At 38.1% G+C, this 22,698-nt stretch overlaps 1 protein-coding gene across 4 annotated transcripts in view; it reads left to right on the top strand.

Annotated features, from left to right (window-relative positions):
- Nucleotides 1-22,698, top strand: part of NOTCH2 (notch receptor 2) — a 192,729-nt gene that overhangs the window by 155,199 nt on the left and 14,832 nt on the right. For all 4 annotated transcript variants that reach the window (XM_030934979.1, XM_030934977.1, XM_030934978.1 and 1 more), the window contains 8 exons: nucleotides 849-968; nucleotides 1,411-1,563; nucleotides 7,739-7,967; nucleotides 8,739-8,940; nucleotides 11,496-11,649; nucleotides 12,040-12,224; nucleotides 13,890-14,022; nucleotides 20,197-20,433. In XM_030934979.1, coding sequence (XP_030790839.1) covers nucleotides 849-968; nucleotides 1,411-1,563; nucleotides 7,739-7,967; nucleotides 8,739-8,940; nucleotides 11,496-11,649; nucleotides 12,040-12,224; nucleotides 13,890-14,022; nucleotides 20,197-20,433 — 1,413 coding nt within the window. The remainder of the gene's footprint in view (nucleotides 1-848; nucleotides 969-1,410; nucleotides 1,564-7,738; nucleotides 7,968-8,738; nucleotides 8,941-11,495; nucleotides 11,650-12,039; nucleotides 12,225-13,889; nucleotides 14,023-20,196; nucleotides 20,434-22,698) is intronic.

Here is a 22,698-nt window from a genome sequence, read left to right on the forward strand (position 1 = left end):
TTATTATTGCCTTCTTGTGTTTGGTTATATTTCTATGGCTTGTTTATCTCCTCTTCGTCTATTTTCCTCATTCAGAGGGAACAAAACACAAACATAGACAATAACTGTCTGTTTCATCAGGTTGCGGCATGCAGTCAGGAGCATGGCTGAGTTATTACTTCCCTGGAGTCTTGAGCTGTTGATAGCAGCTGTTGATAGTGACGCTAAGTTGTGTAGAGTAGCAGAATAGCCATAGCATGACTGTGTTACCTGAAAGACCTGATAGCACATTGTTACTTTTTCCCCTCTAGAAGAAATAGTAGGCTGGGCGCGGTGGCTTACCCTGTAATCCCAGCACTTTGGGAGGCCAAGGTGGGCGGATCACGAGGTTAGGAGATCGCAACCATCCTGGCTAACATGGTGAAATCCTGTCTCTACTAAAAATATAAAAAATTAGCCAGGCATGGTGGCAGGCGCCTGTAGTCCCAGCTACTTGGGAGGCAGAGGCAGGAGAATGGCATGAACCTGGGAGGTGGAGGTTGCAGTAAGCTGAGATCATGCCACTGCACTCCAGCCTGGGTGACAGAGTGAGAATCCATCTCAAAAAAAAGAGTAATGTAGGGAAACTACGTTTAACAGGCCTAGTTCATAAAATCACAGTTGTAGGAGATCCCTAACTATCTTGCCCAAGGTTACACAGTTAGCAGTATCAGAGCCAATGCTGAAAAGACTATGGGTTTCTCCATTTTCAAAGCCTCTTAATCAGGACTTTTTACTTAAATTCGGAGAACATCCTTGGGATACAACTTGGGAAAATTTTCGTTTTCTTACCTGTTTATGTGTCGTAAACTCTGTCATTTACTTTCCAGGCAAGAACTGTCAGACAGTATTGGCTCCCTGTTCCCCAAACCCTTGTGAGAATGCTGCTGTTTGCAAAGAGTCACCAAATTTTGAGAGTTACACCTGCTTGTGTGCTCCTGGCTGGCAAGGTAACAACATGGGTGTGGAGAAGTCAAGAACATGCATTCTGAGCTTTAAACAAAGTGGTAAGGTTATCAGATCATAGGGAAGGCCCTGCTGGTCTTCTGAGGCCTGTCCGTCTTGTCAAGAGCACACAGGTTTTGCACAGGAGCTGCTAATTGGAATGGCTTAGAAAGCCTTTCCATTGTCCGTGTCTTTGGGGCCCCCTAGCGGCTGGAAGGCTGCTACCTCAGACTCTCAAGCCATGATGTTCGTTCTTCAGGGAGTTTTAGCACCTTGGCAGCAACTTCCTAGGCCACAGAAGCCTTCCTGAAACTTCCTAAAGTAGGGAACCAACCAGTTTGTCTGTGGAATAGCTCCACGCACCCCAACTTAAGCTCAGGTCCTGCACAGGGTTTTGTGGGAATCACCTTCTAAGGACTAGGTCATTTATTAGCCTTGTGTTCCTAGGTCAGAGGTGTACCATTGACATTGACGAGTGTATCTCCAAGCCCTGCATGAACCATGGTCTCTGCCATAACACCCAGGGCAGCTACATGTGTGAATGTCCACCAGGCTTCAGCGGTATGGACTGTGAGGAGGACATCGATGACTGCCTTGCCAGTGAGTATGCCAGTCAGCTCTTAAGCCCCCCTGAAGAGAGGAAAGCACACAGGGAACAGAGGAGAGCCCAGTAGAGGCTGCTGCCACTCATGCCTGACATTGGGCATACCGGTCATTTATCCAGCATATTTAACAGTAGTGTTTTAACTCTTTCTTTTGAAGCTAGTGTCTTGGAGTTGAGGCAGTGGAATATATTTTAAGCATTCCCTTTAATTTGTGAACACTGAAAATGTGAGGACAATGCTATGATAGTGTTTTTTAAAAAACAGATTTATTGAGGTATAATTAATATACATTGAACTGCAAATATTTTTAGTGTACAGTTTGACACATTTTTGACATACGGTAACTGAAACTATCACCCAAAATAATAAACATATTTATCACCCTAAAATTATCTTCATCCCATTGCAATTTAACCTTCTCTTTCTCTTTATTGCCTGTGGAGCCACAGATTTACCTTCTGTCACTATAGATTATTAGTTGGCAGTTTTTATCATTTCATATAAATGCAATCAGATAAGCATAAGTCAGGAGAAGTTCTGAGTTGTTTTAATGAACATAGTATTTGAGATCCATCCATGTTGTTTATACCAATAGTACATTCTAGTTTATTGTTGCACGGTATTCCATTGTATGGACATATTACAGTTCATTGGTTGATGGCCATTTGAGTGTTTTCCAATTTGGGGATTTTACAAATGAAGTTGCTATGAATGAGTCTTTGGGTGGACATATGATTTTAGTTCTCTTGAGTAAATACCTAGGAGTAGAATTGGTGAATCATGGGTTTCACTTTTTAAGAAATTGCCAAAATATTTTCCAAGGTGGTTGTACTATTTTCATTCTCACCAGAATTGTATGAAAGTTCTATTTGAACCATATGCTCACAAACTCTTGGTGATATCAGTCATTTAAATTTAGCTCTTCTAGTTGGTGTGTAGTGGTATTTCATTGTAATTTTAATTTGTGTTCTTATCTTTGCCAATGATGTTAAGCATCATTTCATGTGCTTTTCGCCCATCTGCATATCTTCGTTGGTGAAATGTTTATTTAAATCTTTTGCCCATTTGAAATAATTGGGTTGTTTGTCTTCTTGAGTTGAAAGAGTTCTTTATATTTTTAGATAAGAATTATTTGACAGGTATTTGCTTCCCAATGACTTCCCTCCAATTTATAGCTTCTCTTTTGATTTCTTTTGAAGATGAAGATGTTAACATTGATGAAATTCAGTGTATGCATGTTTTTTCTTTATAGTTCATGCTTCATATATCTTGTTTAACAAATCTTGACCTAATCCAAACTCGAGGTTTATCTACTGTGGTTTCTTCTAAAAGTCGTATAATTTTAGCTCTTATATTTTGGCGTATGATCTATTTTGAGTTAATTTTTACATATTGTGTGATATTGTACTAAGATCTTCAATAAATGCAGAATAGAAGTGGTGAGAGAAGCCAGCCTTACCTTGTTTTTATATCCTGGGGGAAAAGTATGTAGTCTTTTACCATTAAGTAAGATGTTACCTATAGGTTTTCATAAAGGCTCTTTATCAAATTGAGAGACCTTGTACTTCTGATTTGTTAAGAGGTCTTTTTGTATTTTTATAACGAATGAATGTTTATTTTTTGGTGTGCAGTTGATTTCTCTACATCTGTTGACATGGTGAAATTATTTTTTGGTCTTTTAATATAAGCAAATTGTCATAACTTTATTATTTAACATTTTGCAAATGTTAAACTAATCTTAAATTTATTGGCTATATTCCATTTGGTCATTATGTATTATTCCTTTTATGTATTATTGGATTTGATTTGTCAAAATGTTGTTAAGGATTTCTATATCTGTGTTCATGAAGGATATTGTTCTCCAGGTTTCTTGTACTATCATTGTCTGGTTGTGATAGGAGGGCAATGTTGTCCTCATAGAACATATCAGGAAGTGTTTCTTTCTATTTTCTGGGAGAGTTTGTGTAGAACTGGTGTGTTTTCTTCCAAAGATCTAGACATGGAACCTTCTTTCTGGGAAAGTTTTTAACTATAAGTTTGGTTTTCCTAATACATATATTGCCTTATGGGTTATCTGTTTTTAATCGAGCTTTGCTAATATCTGTCTTTCAAAGAATTCTTCCAGTTCATCTGTTTTGTCAGATTTGCTGACACAACATCAATTTGTTTTGTAACATTTCCTTACTGAGCTTTAATAGTCTATAAGATCTGTGACGATTTCCTTCTCATGTTTCTACTATTGGTAATTTGTCTCTTCTTTGAGAGGAAAGAATGTCTGTTTTGCAGATTTTTTCAGAGTGTTCTATAAATGTTATTAATTCAAATTGGATAATAGTGTTATTCAGGTCTTTTATGTCCTCTATGACTTTCTGTCTACTTATTATTCATAGAGTATAGTAAGTAGGCTTTCTGTTTATTTCTTATTCAAGAGTATTGAAATCTTCTACTATCATTTCATTGTATGTTCATCTATTTCTCTAGTAATTCTATTTGTTTTGGCTTAATGAATTTTGAAACTCTAATCTTAAGTGCTTATAAACATTTAGGGTTCTTATGTCCTTTTGAGGAATTGACCCATTTATCATTTTGAAATAGCCTTTTTAAACTCTTGTCATATTTCTCTCTCTGAAGTCTACTTTGCCTGATATTGATATAGCTACTCTAGCTTTATTTTATCATTAGAGTGTGTTTTTAAAAATCCTTTTACTTCTGACCTGTTTCTCTAAAATGGGTTTCTTGTAGAGAGCATATATTGGGTGTTGTCTTTTTTCTCCAATATGACAATATCCATCTTTTAATTCAGGTATTTAGACTGTTTAAATTTAATGTAGTTTTTTATATGGCTGGCTTCAAAATATGTCATCTTGCTGTTTGCTTTATCTTTGTTCTTTCTGTTTATTGTTTCCATTTTCCTCTTTTTCTGACATCTTTTGAAATAATTGCATATTTTTATGATTATATTTTATCTACATACATAAATTTCAAAAATTTATCTATATTCACTCCCGTATTTGTTATATATTTTTTAGTAGTTATTATAGGGATTACTGGTATGCAACTTTAACTTGTTATAATGTACCTTCAATCATGCAACTTCATATAGAGGAGAAGAGCTGTACACTCACATTTGCATTCCTCCTGGCCTCTCTTCTATTGTTGTTATAAAATGTATATATCGTTAAGCCCACCAAATATATAATTTAAAGGTGAATTATTTTTTCAAGAAATTTGAAAAATAATTTAAAAGTCTTTAAGGTTACCCACATATTTTCAAGTCTTGTTAGTTTTTATTCTTTTATGCAGATTTGTGTTTCCATCAGGTATCATTTTCCTTCTGTCTGAAAAAATCCCTTGAATATTTTGTGTAATCTTTGTCTCCTGGTGATGAAGTCTTTCTGTTTTTGTGTGTCAGAAAGGTTTTTATTTTGCTTTAGTTTTCAAAGATATTTTCACAGGGAAGAGAATTCTAAATTGACTTACTCTTTCAGCACTTTAAAGCTATCCTATTATCTTCTACCTTGCATTATTTCTGAGGAGAAATCTGCTGTTATTCCACAATTCTTTTATCTGTTCCTTCATATGTAATTCTCTCTCCTGTGGCTGCTTTTAAGATATCCTCTTTCCACTGATTTTTACCAACTTGATTATAATGCCTGTTGGTGCAGTGTTCTTTATGTTTCTTCTGTCTGGAGTTTACTTATATTTTTGGTCAGGGGTCCAAGTCTGGAAAACATTTAACCATTATTTGGAAAATATTTAACCATTTTTTTTTCAAAAGTTTTTGCCTCTCCCCTTTATAATGTTCTTTATGCATTTATTAGACTGCAAGGTTGGTTCATTTATTTTTCAGTATTTTTTCCACTTAATGTTTTATTTTGGATTATTTTATTATTTGAAGATATCTTGTTATACTTCCAAATTCACTAATGGTTTCCTCTATAGTTTCTTGTTTACTGTTAATCTCATTTAGTGTATTTTTCCCTCAGATATTATGTTTTCATAGGTGGAAGTTTAATTCAAGTCTTTCTTTTAATGTTATCTCCCTCTTTGTCATGTTCATCCTTTTATTTCCTTCTTGAACATATAGAGTATCAGCGTTTTATAGTTGATAATAATTGACCATATTTTATTGTCCTTACCTACTTTTCTACCATATAAGAAATTCCTGAGTATGTTTCTGTTCATATTTTTTCTACTCATTTTGAGTTGTATTTCCTGCTTCTTTGCCTGCCTGGTAGTTTGTTATTGGATGCTAGACATCCATTTTACATTGTTCCATGCTGAATTTTCTTAAAAATCTTTTTAGAAAAACATTTTTGAACTTTATTCAGATATTCAATTATTTGGACATAGTCCAATCCTTCAGAGTCTTACTTCAAGTTTGTTAATTGGTTCCAAAACAGTCTTTAGTCGAGGGCTAATATGGCTCACTACTAAGACAGGGGTCCCTCGGGACTCTACTCACTGCCACATGGTTTTTTCATTGTTATTGAATGAACATGAGCTATTCTCAGCCCAATGAAAACTATAGGGATTATACTGCCTACTTCTTTCTGGTGATTGTTCCCCCAGCCTTAATAGTTTTATTACATATGTACTGACCAATCCATAGTTACTTGTGTAATGATTAAGTCATTAAACTTCAAATGAGATTATCACAATGCATTAATAATGGCACCTTAATTTACAGGATATATAACTTCAGATTATCATGGGGAGGCCACCATGCTAGGTGCTGGCAGTGATAAGATAAATAAGTTTTAGTTTCTATTTTCATGAAGCTCATAGTCTATTAGGGAAGAAAGACATATAGATACAGTTTGAGACCAGCCTGGCCAACATGGTGAAACTAAAATACAAAAATTAGCCAGATGTGGTGGCGGGCACCTGTAGTCCCAGCTACTCGGGAGGCTGACGCACGAGAATCTCATGAACCCAGGAGGTGGAGGTTGCAGTGAGCCAAGATTGTGCTACTGCACCTCCAGCCCAGGCAACAGAGTGAGACTTCATCTTAAAAAAAAAAAAAAAAAACAGACATATGGACAAATAATTTTAATGATGTATTACAAATGGTGAAAAAGTATGTATCCAAGGCACAATTGATGGAGAACTTTAGGGAGTGAGATCAAGCTGTTTGTATTTCTTTCTCACATTGAGTAACATGTCATTCAAAATACTGAGTATTTTTAAATTTTTCTATATGAAGTGGCACCAACAGTATTTACAATGAGTTTAAAATAATTCAGAAAATTATGGATGGTGAGTTTCCTGAAAGATGCTATGAAAATTATAGTAACTGTGTACTGTGGTTAAGAAACAATTTTTTCTTAACTGAAACAATTTTTACAATTGCTTTAATAGAGACTGCAGATGAGTCTTATAAGGGAATTAGTTCAAGAGATGAATAAGGTATATTAAATGTTTCTCTAATAAAATAAGGGTCACATTACCCATTAGTTTAGTGTTTAGTTTTCATTTTACATGTGTAACCCATCTTTGCAATTATATTTTTAAGTTCCTTAAGAGCCATAGCTACAGCTTGTTTTTCTTGTTCTGATTTGTATGCCATATGATTGTAGAGTGCTGTGGCATGACTGTCGCTTAAAATGTGTTGGTTCCTTACTATGAGTATAAAGTGTTCCAAGATCAAGCTATGTGATATTTCAATTTTTATTTAAACTTTGTTTCATAAGGCTACTGAAATCTAAAAGAGAGAAAAAGAGAGAGAGAGGAGACAGAAGTGAAAGGGAGAGAGAAAATTAATTTATGTAGTTAATATGCCTGGAAAAACATGAATATGTGTATTTTGTCCTCCCCCCACACTGCACAATCACATATACCTTTTGAAAAGATTGATTGATATTCTGTGTATTGGGGCACATATTTGATTTGCAAATGTGTAAGGGACCAATGCAAGTTTTATGACTATTGATTTTACAAAACTGTTGGTGGTGATATAGATGAAGTTTATTCCAATTAACAAACAGGTTAAAAACTTCAAGCAAGTATTACTGAATTCATTTTCATAAATGGGGGAGTTGGCAGAATTGAATGAGAAAATCAGAATTATGCTGCCCTCGGCGTGACTTAGTTCGGGTCATTAACTTTTATGAATCTAAGATTAAATTGATGCTGCTCTTCAGAGCTCTAATTCTTATGTAATGGCTTAGATCCTTGCCAGAATGGAGGTTCCTGTGTGGATGGAGTGAATACTTTCTCCTGCCTCTGCCTTCCGGGTTTCACTGGGGACAAGTGCCAGACAGACATGAATGAGTGTCTAAGTGAACCCTGTAAGAATGGAGGGACCTGCTCTGACTACGTCAACAGTTACACTTGCAAGTGCCAGGCAGGATTTGATGGAGTCCATTGTGAGAACAACATCGATGAGTGCACTGAGAGGTGAGCAACCAATCACTCGGGCATTAGCATCTTACAAGAGAAAGGGAGAAAGGGAAGGAAACTTCAGAGCACAGTGCCAGAATTGTGGAGCAGGGATGAGGTGTCCACATGGATCCCAGTCCACAGTCATCTATTGCCCAGTTACTGGTTCCTGATAAACATACATAGTTAGAAAGTTAAAGGTCAGAGGTTGCAAAGTTTATAGGGATGGTTTATTATTTCTTGCTTAGAGAACAGAAAGAGCTATAATTCTGTTCTGTTCTTCCCTTGGTCTCTTGTTCATTTCAGAAATCCAAAAATTCCATTTTCTCTGTGGAGATTGGAATTGTTACCAGTCTTTAAGAAATTTCTGGGAGTTTTGTTTCATTTCTTTTTATAATATTATGAACATATTTGTTCTATTTGTCTTTTATAAATAATCTATAGTGAAGAGGATTTTTCAAATAAATTAAATTGACTTAGAGATAAAATGAAATGTGATACATGGGAAAACTACAGAAGAACTGGGTAAAACCTAGAAAACTTCACTTTCTCTAGGTATCTATACTAAGCTCAGTCTTTTAAATACTTCTAAGCCTTTGATTATAGAAAGGAAGTGGGCACCTCAGAGCTTCTGGCACCCAATCTAGCTTGTAAGAAAGTTTACGGGATATGGGTTGCTCAGAGGTATTTGCCTCTGTAACATCTTAGATTCCAGAAATCTTACTTTCTAGTAGTAAGTCACGGGCACCAGATGCATAGCTGATGTTGCTCTCTCTGTTTGCTTCTTAGCTCCTGTTTCAATGGTGGCACATGTGTTGATGGGATTAACTCCTTCTCTTGCTTGTGCCCTGTGGGTTTCACTGGACTCTTCTGCCTCCATGAGATCAATGAATGCAGCTCTCATCCATGCCTGAATGAGGGAACGTGTGTTGATGGCCTGGGTACCTACCACTGTAGCTGCCCCCTGGGCTACACTGGGAAAAACTGTCAGGTAATTGACTTCCTTCCCATTCACCAAACTGCTCCCCTAGAGCAGCTGAATATTATACCTGTTCACTTTCTAGTCTGAATAAGTTCCTTCTAAAAGAGACTTTTGTGGATCTCAGGGATGTCCCTGAGATAATCTAGGTAACTTCTTAATAGCTTGCAGATTCCAAAATGGTGCTGGCAATATGGTATAGATTCACAAACGTAAGATCTTGAAAAGAGGCTAACCAAGAACTGCAGAAAAATACATGTGGGAAATAAACACAGTTTTTTTTTTTGTTTTTTGTTTTGTTTTGTTTTGTTTTACATTGGAAGCACAGAAAGAACCGAAGAAAATAGAGAATAATCAAAATAACCTTTTAAAGGTCAGATGCAACATCTTAGGGGGGTAATAATGATAATTGTTTTATCTTACAATGTGGTAACATTCTCAAAACCAAACAATTTACATATCTTTTAAGTTCAAATATGTAAATATACACTTCCATAAAATTTTAGAATGGAAAGAGCCCTTATAGGCAACTAATCTAACCTCTGATTTCATGGAAGGCAAAACTGAGCCCCAGAGGGGCAAAGTAACTTTTCCAAAGTTGCATACCAAACAGCACTGTATTTAATTTTATGTTATTCCACCTCTTTAATAGTGATAGAATAATAACTCCAAGGAACATAGGAATAAATGGCCAAACTTAGCTTGACTTACAGGGCGCTTACTTAAGTAAGGCTTAGGCTGTATTAGACATGCGAGTACCCACCTCCACAGAATTAAGCAGCTTGTTGCTGATTCCATGGATCCCGAGAGCATTTTTGGTTGGGCTCCTATTTGTTCTCATAGCGTCGATTGGAAGTGCTGGCGAAGCACTCCTCCCTTCTTCCAGCAAACAGTCTATATTGTGAATTTGGCCTTCCTCTTCTCAAGGGGCCAAGCCACTCCGTGTGTGAATTCAGATGAAAGGTGCCAGTCCTTGTGCACTCTTTGCCTCAGATTGCCTTCCTTAGAAATGAGTTCTTAAACGGTTTTAGGCTTATTAACAGGCATTAAGTCCTTTTACCCATATTCACCAAAGATAGATTTGGTCAAGACCCACATGGATTTCTCACACAGGATTAGCATAGAAAGTGTGAACTTGTCTGACAGCTTTAACTTTTTCTTTCTAGCACTGCGGGGGGTGGCCATACATGTAGGCAAATCATGTCTAGAGCATTGGGAATAGCTTAACCTGTTGGGTTTCCTTGAATTTTTAAACTTTTTTGGTAATAGCTTTTTAAATAGAAGACCTAAAAGGAATTAGACTACAGCAGGCCCTCAAATAACTTTGTTTCCTTCATCGTCATTTTGTTATAACATTGAGTGGGGAAAAAATCTGTTTTTGGCCAGAGCTGCTATTTGTGTGGGGTTTGCATGTTCTCCCTATGTCTTTGTGGGTTTTCTCCAGGGACTCCAATTTCTTCCCACAACTCAAAGCCATGTATGTTGGGTGAAGTGGACATGTCTACATTGTCCCATTGTGCCAGAATAGGCTCTGGCCACTCATGAACCTGAACTGGAATAAATGGGTTAGAAAATAAATGAATGGGGCCAGGCACGGTGGCTCACGCCTGTAATCCCAGCACTTTGGGAGGCTGAGATGGTGGGTCATGAGGTCAGGAGATCGAGACTATCCTGGCTAACAGTGTGAAACCCCATCTCTACTAAAAATACAAAAAATTAGCCAGGTATGGTGGCAGGCACCTATAGTCCTGGCTACTCGGGAGGCTGAAGCAGAAGAACAGCATAAACCCAGGAGGCGGAGCTTGCAGTGAGCCAAGATTGCACCAGTGCACTCCAGCCTGGGCGACAGAGTGAGACTCCATTTCAAAAGAAAAAAAAAAGAAAATAAATGAATGAATATACCAATTATTGTAAAATGAAAACTCATAAAGCCTATGATAATCATACGGGTGCACAACAATAAACGATGTGGTACAAAACCACCCAGCAAGCCTGCCATATTGGTTAGTGTTGCTTTCTGAACTGTGTGATGGTAAGAGGTGCTGACAGTTTTGCTTTGCAAACATTTATTCCTTGACTTGACCGGCCACCACTAGGACTACCGTTACTCGCGGATTCACCAAAAATTGGATAAATAATTATCTTACTTGTTTTTATTAATATTTCTTAAATGAATGTATAGCTTGTTTATTTTAATGTTTAATATTAAAGGTGGGTGTTAATTTGAAGTTTAGTGACTTTTTTAACCAGAAATAAGTGTAGGAACTTAACTCTTTTTTATATCAATTAGACTGTGGTAAAATTGGTTTCATTATATATTGTTGTCCTTAAAGTCGCAGTTTCCAGGAACCTAATGATGACGTTAAGTGAAGACTTATGGTACGTAAAAATGTTTAGGTGTACCTCAGAACACTGGATCTGGTTTAAGGGCTCTTTTACCAGATGAAGGCTCCTTTTCTTTTTAATCAGTGTGCTTTTCTTTGATTTCTTGTAACACAATAGAACTTCTTTTTCTTCATTTCTAGTATTTGAATTTTGATGTATGTACACCCCTGCCTCTGTTTCAGACCCTGGTGAACCTCTGCAGTCGGTCTCCATGTAAAAACAAAGGTACTTGCATTCAGGATAAAGCAGAGTCCCGGTGCCGATGTCCATCTGGATGGGCTGGTGCTTATTGTGACGTGCCCAATGTCTCTTGTGACATAGCAGCCTCCAGGAGAGGTAAGCTTTGCTCCCTTGGACTCAGGTCATTCACTGAAGTATTGACTGACCAGTGGCATTTAGAGCAGGTGTTATTTTTTGTCAGATAAAAGGGAAGGGCAGATAGTAGTGGGTGGGCAGGGCTCTGGGGAAAGGGCTCAAGACAGAAGATGTAAGGGTAGGGGAATAGGTTCAGAGATTCCAGGAAGAAATGTATTTGAAATGAAACTAAGGTATATTCCACTTTCAGGGTTTATTTTTAATATGCATCTGGTACTGAGGGCTGTGAAGAATTGGCTAAGGATAAGATTTGATGTGTCAGCGAGTTTAGGTTTACTTGCTCATCAGTTGATTTGAACCCCATGTGTCACATGTTCTTCTGTGACATTTCTTCCTCACTGGGTTTCCCAGGTGTGCTTGTTGAACACTTGTGCCAGCACTCAGGTGTCTGCATCGATGCTGGCAACACACATTACTGTCAGTGCCCCCTGGGCTATACTGGGAGCTACTGTGAGGAACAGCTCGATGAGTGTGCGTCCAACCCCTGCCAGCACGGGGCAACGTGCAGTGACTTCATTGGTGGATACAGATGCGAGGTGAGGACACTGAGCAAGCAGAGGTCATGGACCTCCCAGGAGATCAGACAACTGTTTTGAGCACTGATATATTGAATTTAGCTGCTTGTATCTTATATTTATAGTTTATAGATTTTTACCAATCCCCATCATAGTGTTTACCACTGTTTTCTTTCAGCTTCTCTATGCAGTAAGTTAACATGTCCCTAGTATGATATTTTTATAGACGTCTGGAACCATCCCAGCTCCTTAGGCTTGCTTTTAGGATTCGGAGCCAAGAGTCACTACCAGAGTGCATTTTATAGGCCCACCCAACACAGCAGTACACACTTCCCTAAATAGCAGCTGAGATAGGAAAAACTGCTTTGTGGAGTATTCCTTTGGCCCCTGTCACTTTTGTATGTAGTCATTAATCCGTCAACTAGCAATTTTCTCTCAAAAAAAGTGTTGCTCATCCTGTTCCCCATAGCATCATGCTAAATGTTACATGTATATATTTCAGGAAGTATGTGTCTTCAAGGGACATGTCACTCTTTTAATGTCTGGGCTGATAATGGTTAGAGCAAGCAAGATATTAGCAAAATGCCTGAGACATTAATTTGATACCAATTCAAACCATCAATCAACACTGAGAAAAGCTTTGCTTCTCTATTGTTATATGAATGAGCCAATGATAGCTTCTGTATTTTGGCCCCTGGGTTGTTTATTTCTTCACAGCAGGTTGGGACTCATTAGCTCAAAGGCCTGCCAGTGCCAAACCCAAATTTTGATACATCCAGTTGTTTTAAACATAGTGCTCAAATAAGCAGATTTTTAGCTATTTAGAGCTTACCTGCTTTGCATAGCCTGCAAAACAGCAGCCAAAATCTGCTAGCCATAGTATAAGTAGGACAAGATAAACCCTGGGGCCATACAGACCCCAGACTGATGCTGGCCTTTAGAGCTCTCTGACCCAGAGATTCCTGCCACTGGCTGCTGAGTGACATCACCTAGACTCCCTCTCTGATCCTTCTTTCCCAGAGTTTACTTGCTGTCTTCCTCTTACCCACCTACCCCTCTGGAAGGTCTCATGCTATATGGGACTTCTCCCACATGCAAACCTGTCAAAGTGTCCAAATAAAGCCACCTCACAGCCATATCTTTTTTCTTGGTCAGCCCTGAAATCCTTCCAACCCTTATAGCCACCACAGCCAGCCAGACCCACCTCCCTCTACCCTCAGCCCTATCTCAACCAGTTTCTCACACATATATGCAGTTTCCTAAACCTGGAGATCAATAATTGCATGTCTGTACTACCATCCACATATGCCTTTTGACTGAGTCATAGGGTCCTCATCACATACAGAGGAATGTGTATTTTAAAGATGAGGAAACCTGTACCCAGGAGGAACAAAAGGTTTGCACACAAGTCAAATCTGAAATATCCTTCATTGTATTCAGTCTTTGCCTTCCCTTTAAAGTGCCTTTTTCAACTGGAGGAGGAATAGGTAAATGCCGGTAAGTTGCAGGTTTTCTGTCCCTGCGTAGAATGATTTGCAGAGATTGTGATGGCTCCAGAGAAAATATACAAAAGCTAAGTGGGGAGGTGGGAGAGAGTCACAGAAATGTTCCAGCTCTCACTTGCTCTCATGGTCTGTTTCCAGTAATGGTCCAGTATTTCTTGTCCTTTTTATTTCCTCATGGCAGTGTGTCCCAGGCTATCAGGGTGTCAACTGTGAGTATGAAGTGGATGAGTGCCAGAATCAGCCCTGCCAGAATGGAGGCACCTGTATTGACCTTGTGAACCATTTCAAGTGCTCCTGCCCACCAGGCACTCGGGGTATGAAATCATCCTTACCCATTTTCCATCGAGGGCATTGTCTAAGTTATAAAACCATTCTTAGTGTTCAGGGGATTTTATAAAATCAAAGATAGTAAGACTAGCTTCATTCCAAGCATTTAGTTCTGCATCCTAGTAATTCAAGCCATTTTATTCTCCCATCTCTTGCTAACTCTGATGTTGTGATTTATGTTCTCAGTTTTATCTGGTTGTTTGGCATCTTGATATTCCATGAAACACAGAATATGGAACTGATACAATATTAGCATAACATAACAAAAATAGCCTGGTCAGTAAGATTTCTTGTTGCTTCACAGAAAAGCAACTAATGACCTCTAAAATAAACAATTTACATTTACCTGCTTATGTATTTTTTAAATTAGCCAAGTCTTACCTCTATAAGGTGGGGGAATGAATGAAATGAAAGTATCTGCCTATTTTCATCACCTCAGGGGAGGATACTGACGGTGCAAGGTTCTACCTTAGGAATTGCAGTAAGGCCTGATGAGAGATGCAGCCATGGACTGTGAGTGACGGGGCCATCATTCTTCTGTGGGCATTGCCACTGCTTTTCAGCTAGGTGGTAGGGCCATCATTCTGCTGCAGACATTGACACTGCTTTTGAACCATCCCTTGGAAAGAGTTTTGAGTACTGTGTATCAAAAGAGATGTAGTTATGATGGGGCCTACTCTGAGAAGCCTGTGAAAAAAATGTTAAAGGCCATCCACACTGGTGACAAATTCATTCTCGTTAGTGGCAAAGAGAACAGAATGCCAGAGAAGTATTTATATTGCCTTAGAGTTTTGTGTCAGTAAAGTTTGAAAATTTGCCTTCCCAGATATCAGAGTTTGACTAAATTAAAATAGGAGAGTACCCTACTAGTAGGCTGGTTATTGAGGAATGAGGTTAATGGGAAGAAGAAGACTAAGGAGAAACGGTCTTTAAGTATTTGAAGAATTGTCCTGCAAAAAGGAGAATTGTTCTTTATTCTGGAAATCAGTGGTTGAGTAGAAATTAATTCCAATTCATTGTTAGTTTGTTCCTTTGAGAAATTGTACTGGTTAGGACAAGCTACGATTCTGGCGATAGCTATTATCGTAGTTCATTTATGTTGCTATAAAAGAATACCTGAGACTAAGTAATTTATTTTTCGAAAGAGGTATATTTGGCTCACAGTTCTATAGGCTGTACAGGAAGCATGGTGCCAGCATCTGCCTCTGGTGTGAGTGTCAGGCTGTTTCCACTCATGGTGAAAAGTGAAGAGGAGCCAATGTGTGCAGAGATCACATGGCAAGAGATGAAGCAAGTGAGAGGGGAGGGAGATCCCAGGCTCTTTTTAACAACCAGCTTTCATGGGAACTAATAGAGCAAGAATGCTCTCATTGTCTCAAGGATAGCACCTTGAGACATTCGTGAGGGGTCTGCTCCAGGGACCCAGACACCTCCCATTAGGCCCTACGTCCAACATTGGAGATCACATTTTAACATGTGGTTTGGAGGAGTCAAACATTAAGCTATAGCAGCTAATTAAACCTCAAATCTCAGAGCTTAATATAACACTGATTTTGTCACTCAGATAAAGTCGAATATGTGTTGGGCTACCTTTCTCTGTGTTTTAGATATGTAGTTTGAAACACCTGGCCTCCAAGGCCTCCACAGTACAGGGAAGAGAGACAGACTTGAAGGGTCATACAGCAGCTTTCACTAGCTCAGTCTGGAAGGAACACACATCACTGTCCCTCACAGTATATTGACCAGAATTATTAAATGGTCCCCATGACTTCAAGGGAGGCTGGGAAATACAGGAGAATACATGAGTATTCATCAAACTCTAAAATCACTGCTATACCATGAACTTTTAATTAATAGGACATGTCCAGTCCTAGAATGGATCATTTCAGGAGGAAACAAAATTTTTGTCTCTTCTAACCATGTGGTAAAGATGGCTTAGAATACTAGTTTCGATATTATCATGACAGTCTTTTTCTTTCAGCACTTTGAATATGTCATCCAACTGCTTTCTGATATCCATGATTTTTAATGAGAAATATGCAGTTAATCTTGTTGAAGTTCCCTTATATGTGATACATTGCTTCTCTCTTGATGCCTTTAAGATTCTTTCTTTATCTTTTGATAGTTTGATTATGATGTGTGTAGGTATGAATTTCTTTGAATTTATCCTACTTACAGTTCCTTGGATTATTTTACTATGTGTGCTTGTTTAGGTATGTGGAACAGTATTTTTTTTTTTCATCCTGACTTAACTTCTCTGGACATTGGTAAACATTCCAGGAAACTCTAAAGTCCCATAACCCCATTGTGAGAGTCATCACAATGTGTGTTTTGGTCACTGTATTTCTAAGCCTTGGATCTTTGCCTACATGTCCCTCCAGTTTCCCAGGTCGAGGGCTAACTGTAACAGTTCTGCCTCTTCCTATTACTTTGCTTCAGGCTGAGGTTGAGTTCTCTCTCATTTGATTGATCTGTTTATTTCTGGTGGTTCCATTCTGATGGGGAAATACACATTTATACTCATTTTACTAGCAATCCCTAAATATCAAATATTCTTTGAGATAGGGAGCATATACTGGATTTTTTTTTGTTTTTACTTTTTTGTTTTCAATTTACTCTATGTATAAGGTGAGATATGCATATATACATATAGACCAAAAATGTATTCACACGTAGAAAAAGTATGCAGTGAAAATACTTCTCATTCCCATCTCTCTTCTGGTGGGCAAATTTTCCCTCTCCCACAAACATGTAATCACCACTTTTAGTTGTTTGTGTTTCTTTCTAGAATTTTTCAAAAACTGTATCCTTCAAAAATTTCTTTATGTAGAGAGAAGCCAAATGCAATGATATTTTATTTCCTTTACTTTTTACTCTGAAGATAGAATATTAGACACATTTTTTGCACTTGATTTTTTTTTACTTAATTGGAGATATTTTCATATCAAAATATAGAACTTCTCTCTCCTTCTCTCTCTCTATATATTATATATTCTATATATATTGATGCCTTTAAGATTCTTTATCTTTTGATAGTTTGATTATGATGTGTGTAGGAATATGTATTATATATATAGCATATATAATAGCTATATATATAATATATATATATGTATTTTTTTTGAGATGGAGTTTTGCTCTTGTTGCCCAGGCTGGAGTACAATGGTACGATCTCAGCTCACCACATCCTCCGCCTCCTGGGTTCAAGTGATTCTCCTGCCTCAGCCCCCAAGTAGCTGGGATTACAGGCATGTGCCACCACGCCCAGCTGATTTTGTATTTTTAGTAGAGACAGGGTTTCTCCATGTTGGTCAGGCTGGTCTCGAACTCCTGGCCTCAAGCGATCCATCCACCTCAGCCTCCCAAAGTGCTGGGATGACAGGCGTGAGCCACCACGCCTGGCCCGAACTTCTTCAATATTTTTTATAGCCACAGAATTCCCTTTTACAGGCATGCCATATTTTACTTAACCAGTGTCATCATGATAGATATTTCAGTTATCTTGCAGGCATAAAAGTATATTGGTAAAATAAATTTTCAGAAATAGAATCGCTGGATTGAGTAATATGTACATTTATAATTTTAATCAGTAATTGCAGTATATCAGCATACTGGCTTTTTCTTAAGGTAGAGAATATATTTTCATTTAAGAATCATTTTCTTTTCCTTTTCTTGCAGTTTCTCTGTTTATATATATATATATGTCTTTTTCCCCCCATTAAGTTGTTGATTTAATGTTTTGTGGAAATTGGCTATGATATTAAAAAAACAAATATTTTCCCAGTATGGTGTTTTTTATCTTTTGATTTTCTTCATAGTGATATTCAGTGCACACTTTTACTTTTTAATCAAGTTGAATTTATCATTTTTAAAATGGCTTCTGGATTTTGAGTTGTAGTTAGCAACATCTTATACACTTGAAGGTTGTAAAGACATTCTCCCATATTTTCTTCAAGTACTTTTTCCATATGGTTACTCATTTGTTAATACACAATTTATTGAATATTTTGTTTTTTATGTAATGATTTGAGATGGCACCTTTGCCAGATTCTAAATTCCCATGTGTATTTTTGGTGTTCTTCTGGACTTTATTTTCTCTGTTATTCTATTAATTCACCAATAACATTCTATTTCAATTAAGGATCTTCTTCTTCATAGTTTTCCTGGTTATAGTTACAGTTTCTTTTTCACGTAATTTTATAATCAGCTTGTCTTAATAAATTCCTGTTGGTAATTTTTATTGGGGTCTCATTAAATTTATGAAATCAGTATAGAGAAAACTGACAACTTTATGATGAGGAATCTTGCTAACCAAATCCTGGTATGTCTTTCCATTTTTTCAAGTCTCTTTTGTGTCTGTTAGGACAGTATTAAAGTTGTCTTCATATAAGTGTAACACATTTCATGTTAAGATTGTTCCTAGGTATTTTGTCTTTGGTAATTTGGTAATTGCTATTGAAAATTGGGCCTTATTTTACATTTTTTAAAAAATAATCTTGCTTTTGTTAGTGTATGCTACAATGCAAGTGGCAGGAATACAGAACTGTTTTCTTTTGTACCTTTTTTTATTTTTATTATGATTATGATTTTTTGAGACAGAGTCTCGTTCTGTTGCCCAGGCTGGAGCGCAGTGGCGTGACCTTGGCTCACTGCAGCCTTCATCTCCAGGGCTCAAGTGATTCTCCTGCCTCAGCCTCCCAAGTAGCTGAGATTACAGGCATGTGCCACCACACCCAGCTAATTTTTGTGTATTTCGTAGAGATGGGGTTTCACCATGTTGGGCAGATTGGTCTCGAACTCCTGACCTCAAGTGATCCGCCCGCCTCAGCCTCCCAAAGTGCTGGGATTACAGGCGTGAGCAACTGCGCCCGGCCTCTTTTGTACCTTTTTGAATTAGTCATAGAATAATTTCTAGAATAGTCATTGATTTCTTTTGTTTCTTTCTAAGACACTGTATGCAGATATTCATACTAGATGGCTCATTTATATGTATAGTACATTAAATGAGTCCTGTTTTAAATGGAATAACTTTTGAACTCTCAGCAGGAAATTTATCCTCTATTTCTGTTAAATAAAAAGCATTGGTGCACGTATACACTATTACAGAAAAAAGCCAGTGATTATAAAACTTAAAAATGTATTTCATTCAAAATTCAGTTCCAATTGTTACAAATATATTTACATAACTTATGTATAGTCATGGGTCACTTAACAGTGGGGATATGTTCTGAGAAATATGCCCTTAGGCAATTTCATTGTTGTACAATCATCATGGAGTGTAATTACACAAACAGAGAGAGTATGGCTTACTACACACCTAGGCTCAAACCTGCACCTTGTTTTACTGAACTGAATATTGTAGGCAATTATAACACAATGGAAAGTATTTATGTATCTGAACATATTTAAGAAGAGGTACAGTAGAAAACTTAAAAGGTACAATAAAAATACAATATAAAAAATAAAAAATAGTATACCTGTATAGGGCATTTACTGTGAAAGGAGCTTGCAAGACTGGAACTTGCTCTGGGTGAGCCAGTGAATGGTAAGTGAATGTGAAGGCCTAGGACATTACTGTAGACTACTGTAGACTTTGTAAATACTGTACACCTAAGCTACACTGAATTTATTTAAAAAGTAATTGTGCGATGACATTACAAGGCTATGATGTTACTAGGCAACAAGAATTTATCAGCTTCAGCTTCATTATGGGACCACTGTTGTGTATGCTGCCTGCATTGACTAAAATGTCATTATACAGTTGCATGCTGTATTTATTGTTATGTTCTTTTTTGGACTGTTTTTATATTTTGGATTATACTTTGGAAAAATTACTGAGCCTCTCTTGAGCTCCAGTTTCCTTGTCTTTGAGATGGGACAAATAATAGGACCTACACCATAGGGTGCTACTTCACTGGATTGAGTGGGAGAGTACATGTGGAGCTCTAGTGTGTTTGTTCCTTTACTTGTACAACTCACCAAAAGGATGACAGCTGTCATGAATAAAGCATGTGCTTTGCCCTGCCCAACTACAAGGTCCCACTACCAGTTGAAGAGAATACTCTGATTCATTGTGAAAATGCCAACAAGTGTGGTTATCCCTTGCTGGAAAGCAAGTTAAAAGGATTTTCATAATTCTGTACCTCTTCTCTTTCCTCCAGGCCTACTCTGTGAAGAGAACATTGATGACTGTGCCAGGGGTCCGCATTGCCTTAATGGTGGTCAGTGCGTGGATAGGATTGGAGGCTACAGTTGTCGCTGCTTGCCTGGCTTTGCTGGGGAGCGATGTGAGGGAGACATCAATGAGTGCCTCTCCAACCCCTGCAGCTCTGAGGGCAGTCTGGACTGTATACAGCTCACCAATGACTACCTGTGTGTTTGCCGTAGTGCCTTTACTGGTGAGAAGCTCTCTAGCCTCCTGGCCACTGCCTTGGAAGATGGTTTTAGTGAACAAATTGGGCCCTGTGACTTGTCCCAGACCCAAGTGAAGCTTTTCTTATATAAGAAAAACAACAGTAGCTTAATTTTTAAAAGCCAGTTTTTTCTTGGTCTGTACTCTATGGATGTTTCAATCAGTGTCTACCTTTAATTTTTCCTGAGAGATTCTTTTGTTGCGCATTGATTATATCATGCTATGGCAGCAATATTTTTTACAGTGTATATTGAAAGTAGTTGAACAAAGTAATATTTTTTAATAGTGGCAAAATATCCAAAACCTAAAATTTACTATCTGAATCATTTTAAAGTATACAGTGTACAGTTCAGTGGCATTGTTTAGTGCATTGACATTGTTGTTCTACTATCACCACCATTCATTCACAGAACTCTTTTCATCTGAACAAAATAATGTTTTAAGGAACCTTACGTCTAACTCTGGTTTCTTCACCCTGCCTCCTTTGACATGTGAGGCTTGAATTACAGGGTAGTTCCTGCCACCGTGATCATTCCACCCCTAGGACTCAGAGAAGCTTAGGACCCTGCTTAGATACTTAAAGGGAGCAGGTCCAAATTCAAGCGTCTTTAACCAAGGATCGTTGATGTGGGTATGAAATGAAAAGTTACAGTGGTCACAAGTAATGCCCTGCCCAGTAAAGGCCTGGTCATGTTCCTACTCTGTTTCCAAGCTTCTTTCTTTCATTACAGCGCGTGAAGATGACCAAGCCCTGCCTCAGTATAGGGATCTTGTCACAAGAACTTACTAGTTACTTCTGGAGAGGGCAGCATGGTGACTGTTGGGAACTAAAATAGTTGTTTGTATCCAGATGTGGCAGGATACTCAGATTTGAAAATTATCATGCATTTCCTGGGGTCTATAGTTGTATTTCTTATACGGAGGGTATGATCAGATTCTTTGGGAGTAAGAAAATAGGCTTTAATAGTCTATTTACAAACAGTTCATCAAGCTGAACTCTGCTACATCCCGAGCCCATCTTCAGCCATCTTTCCTTCCAACTTTAAAGATATGCTACCCTACCATCTTGGAATTTTATAAAGAATAGGGATTCTGCAATATGGAAGCTGCCTGGATACACTAACACCCAAAAAGAAGTAGTCCATTGTGAACATAATAGCTATTGAGGCAATGTGGAACAGAATGAGTATGAACAATCTGTCTACAGCCTCGTATTGGCCATACTGCAGTTGGAAAGCCAATGAAGCAAAACTGGCTCCCGTTTCTTTCATTGCCCCTGAGGCTTTTTCTCTGGAAACACTGACAAGCATTTGCAAAGTAAGGGGGAAGCAGGAGAAGGAAGGAATGGAGACCACTTTGAAGTAGTGTCCCACAGCCAGGAAGTAGTGTTTGTGCATTTTCCACATTTGTGAATGAAAAAAAAAATCTGTTGAATACATTGAGCACAATTATTGTGGGATGCTGTTGCAGAGATAAGCAGCAAGGGACTGGTGGTCCACCAAGCTGTGTCCATGTGGTAGTTGCTCTTGGTTAGTGGCTGCTGCTGTAATTTGAAGAGACAAACATTTATACCTCTTGCTGCTTGATCTTGTTGGCCCAAAGCATTATATTTTTATTTCATTTTTAAAGCTACCTCTTCTTTCCCGAGTGACCACAGGCCAGATGGGGCCTATCTCCTGCTATCGACCAGGAGTCCCAGCTGTGCCCTGCATCTCCTCTGTGGTTCCAGTTGCCTCGTGCTTTATCTTGGAGCAGTGGCCCCCAGGGACCTTCTGTTTTGGAATTATTCCTAGAGGAACTTAACTCTAGGAAAATTAAGCTGCATTTTAAGGAATTGAGTTAGGTTACAGAAAGGCCAAAAAGTGATTGAAATGAGGTATCACAGATGAAAATTCTCTATACTGCAAATCACCTTTTAAATATATTGGCCTGGTGTAGCCTCTCCTATGAAGTAGATGACATTAACAAAATGCAGTGAATAGTTTTTCAACTGTTTCCTGCAATTTGTGAAAGCTAAAGTGACTTCAAAAAGCTGAAGTGTGATTTTTCTTTTTTTGGTGGGATTTAAGTCACTTTTCTCACCCATCTTGTCGTGTGAGTTGGTACTTATTGTGGAGGCAAGACAGTGTAAGGGACTGGCCTGAGCCAGTGACAGGCCAATCATACTGAGATGCAGTGAGTGTTTTCTTACTATGCTCAGATTACCACAGGCTTAGAACTGAACTCTCTCACACTTGCTCCACCTGTGGCT

This window comes from Rhinopithecus roxellana, chromosome 8 (assembly GCF_007565055.1).
Source record: "Rhinopithecus roxellana isolate Shanxi Qingling chromosome 8, ASM756505v1, whole genome shotgun sequence".
Classification (NCBI taxonomy): Eukaryota; Metazoa; Chordata; class Mammalia; order Primates; family Cercopithecidae; genus Rhinopithecus; species Rhinopithecus roxellana.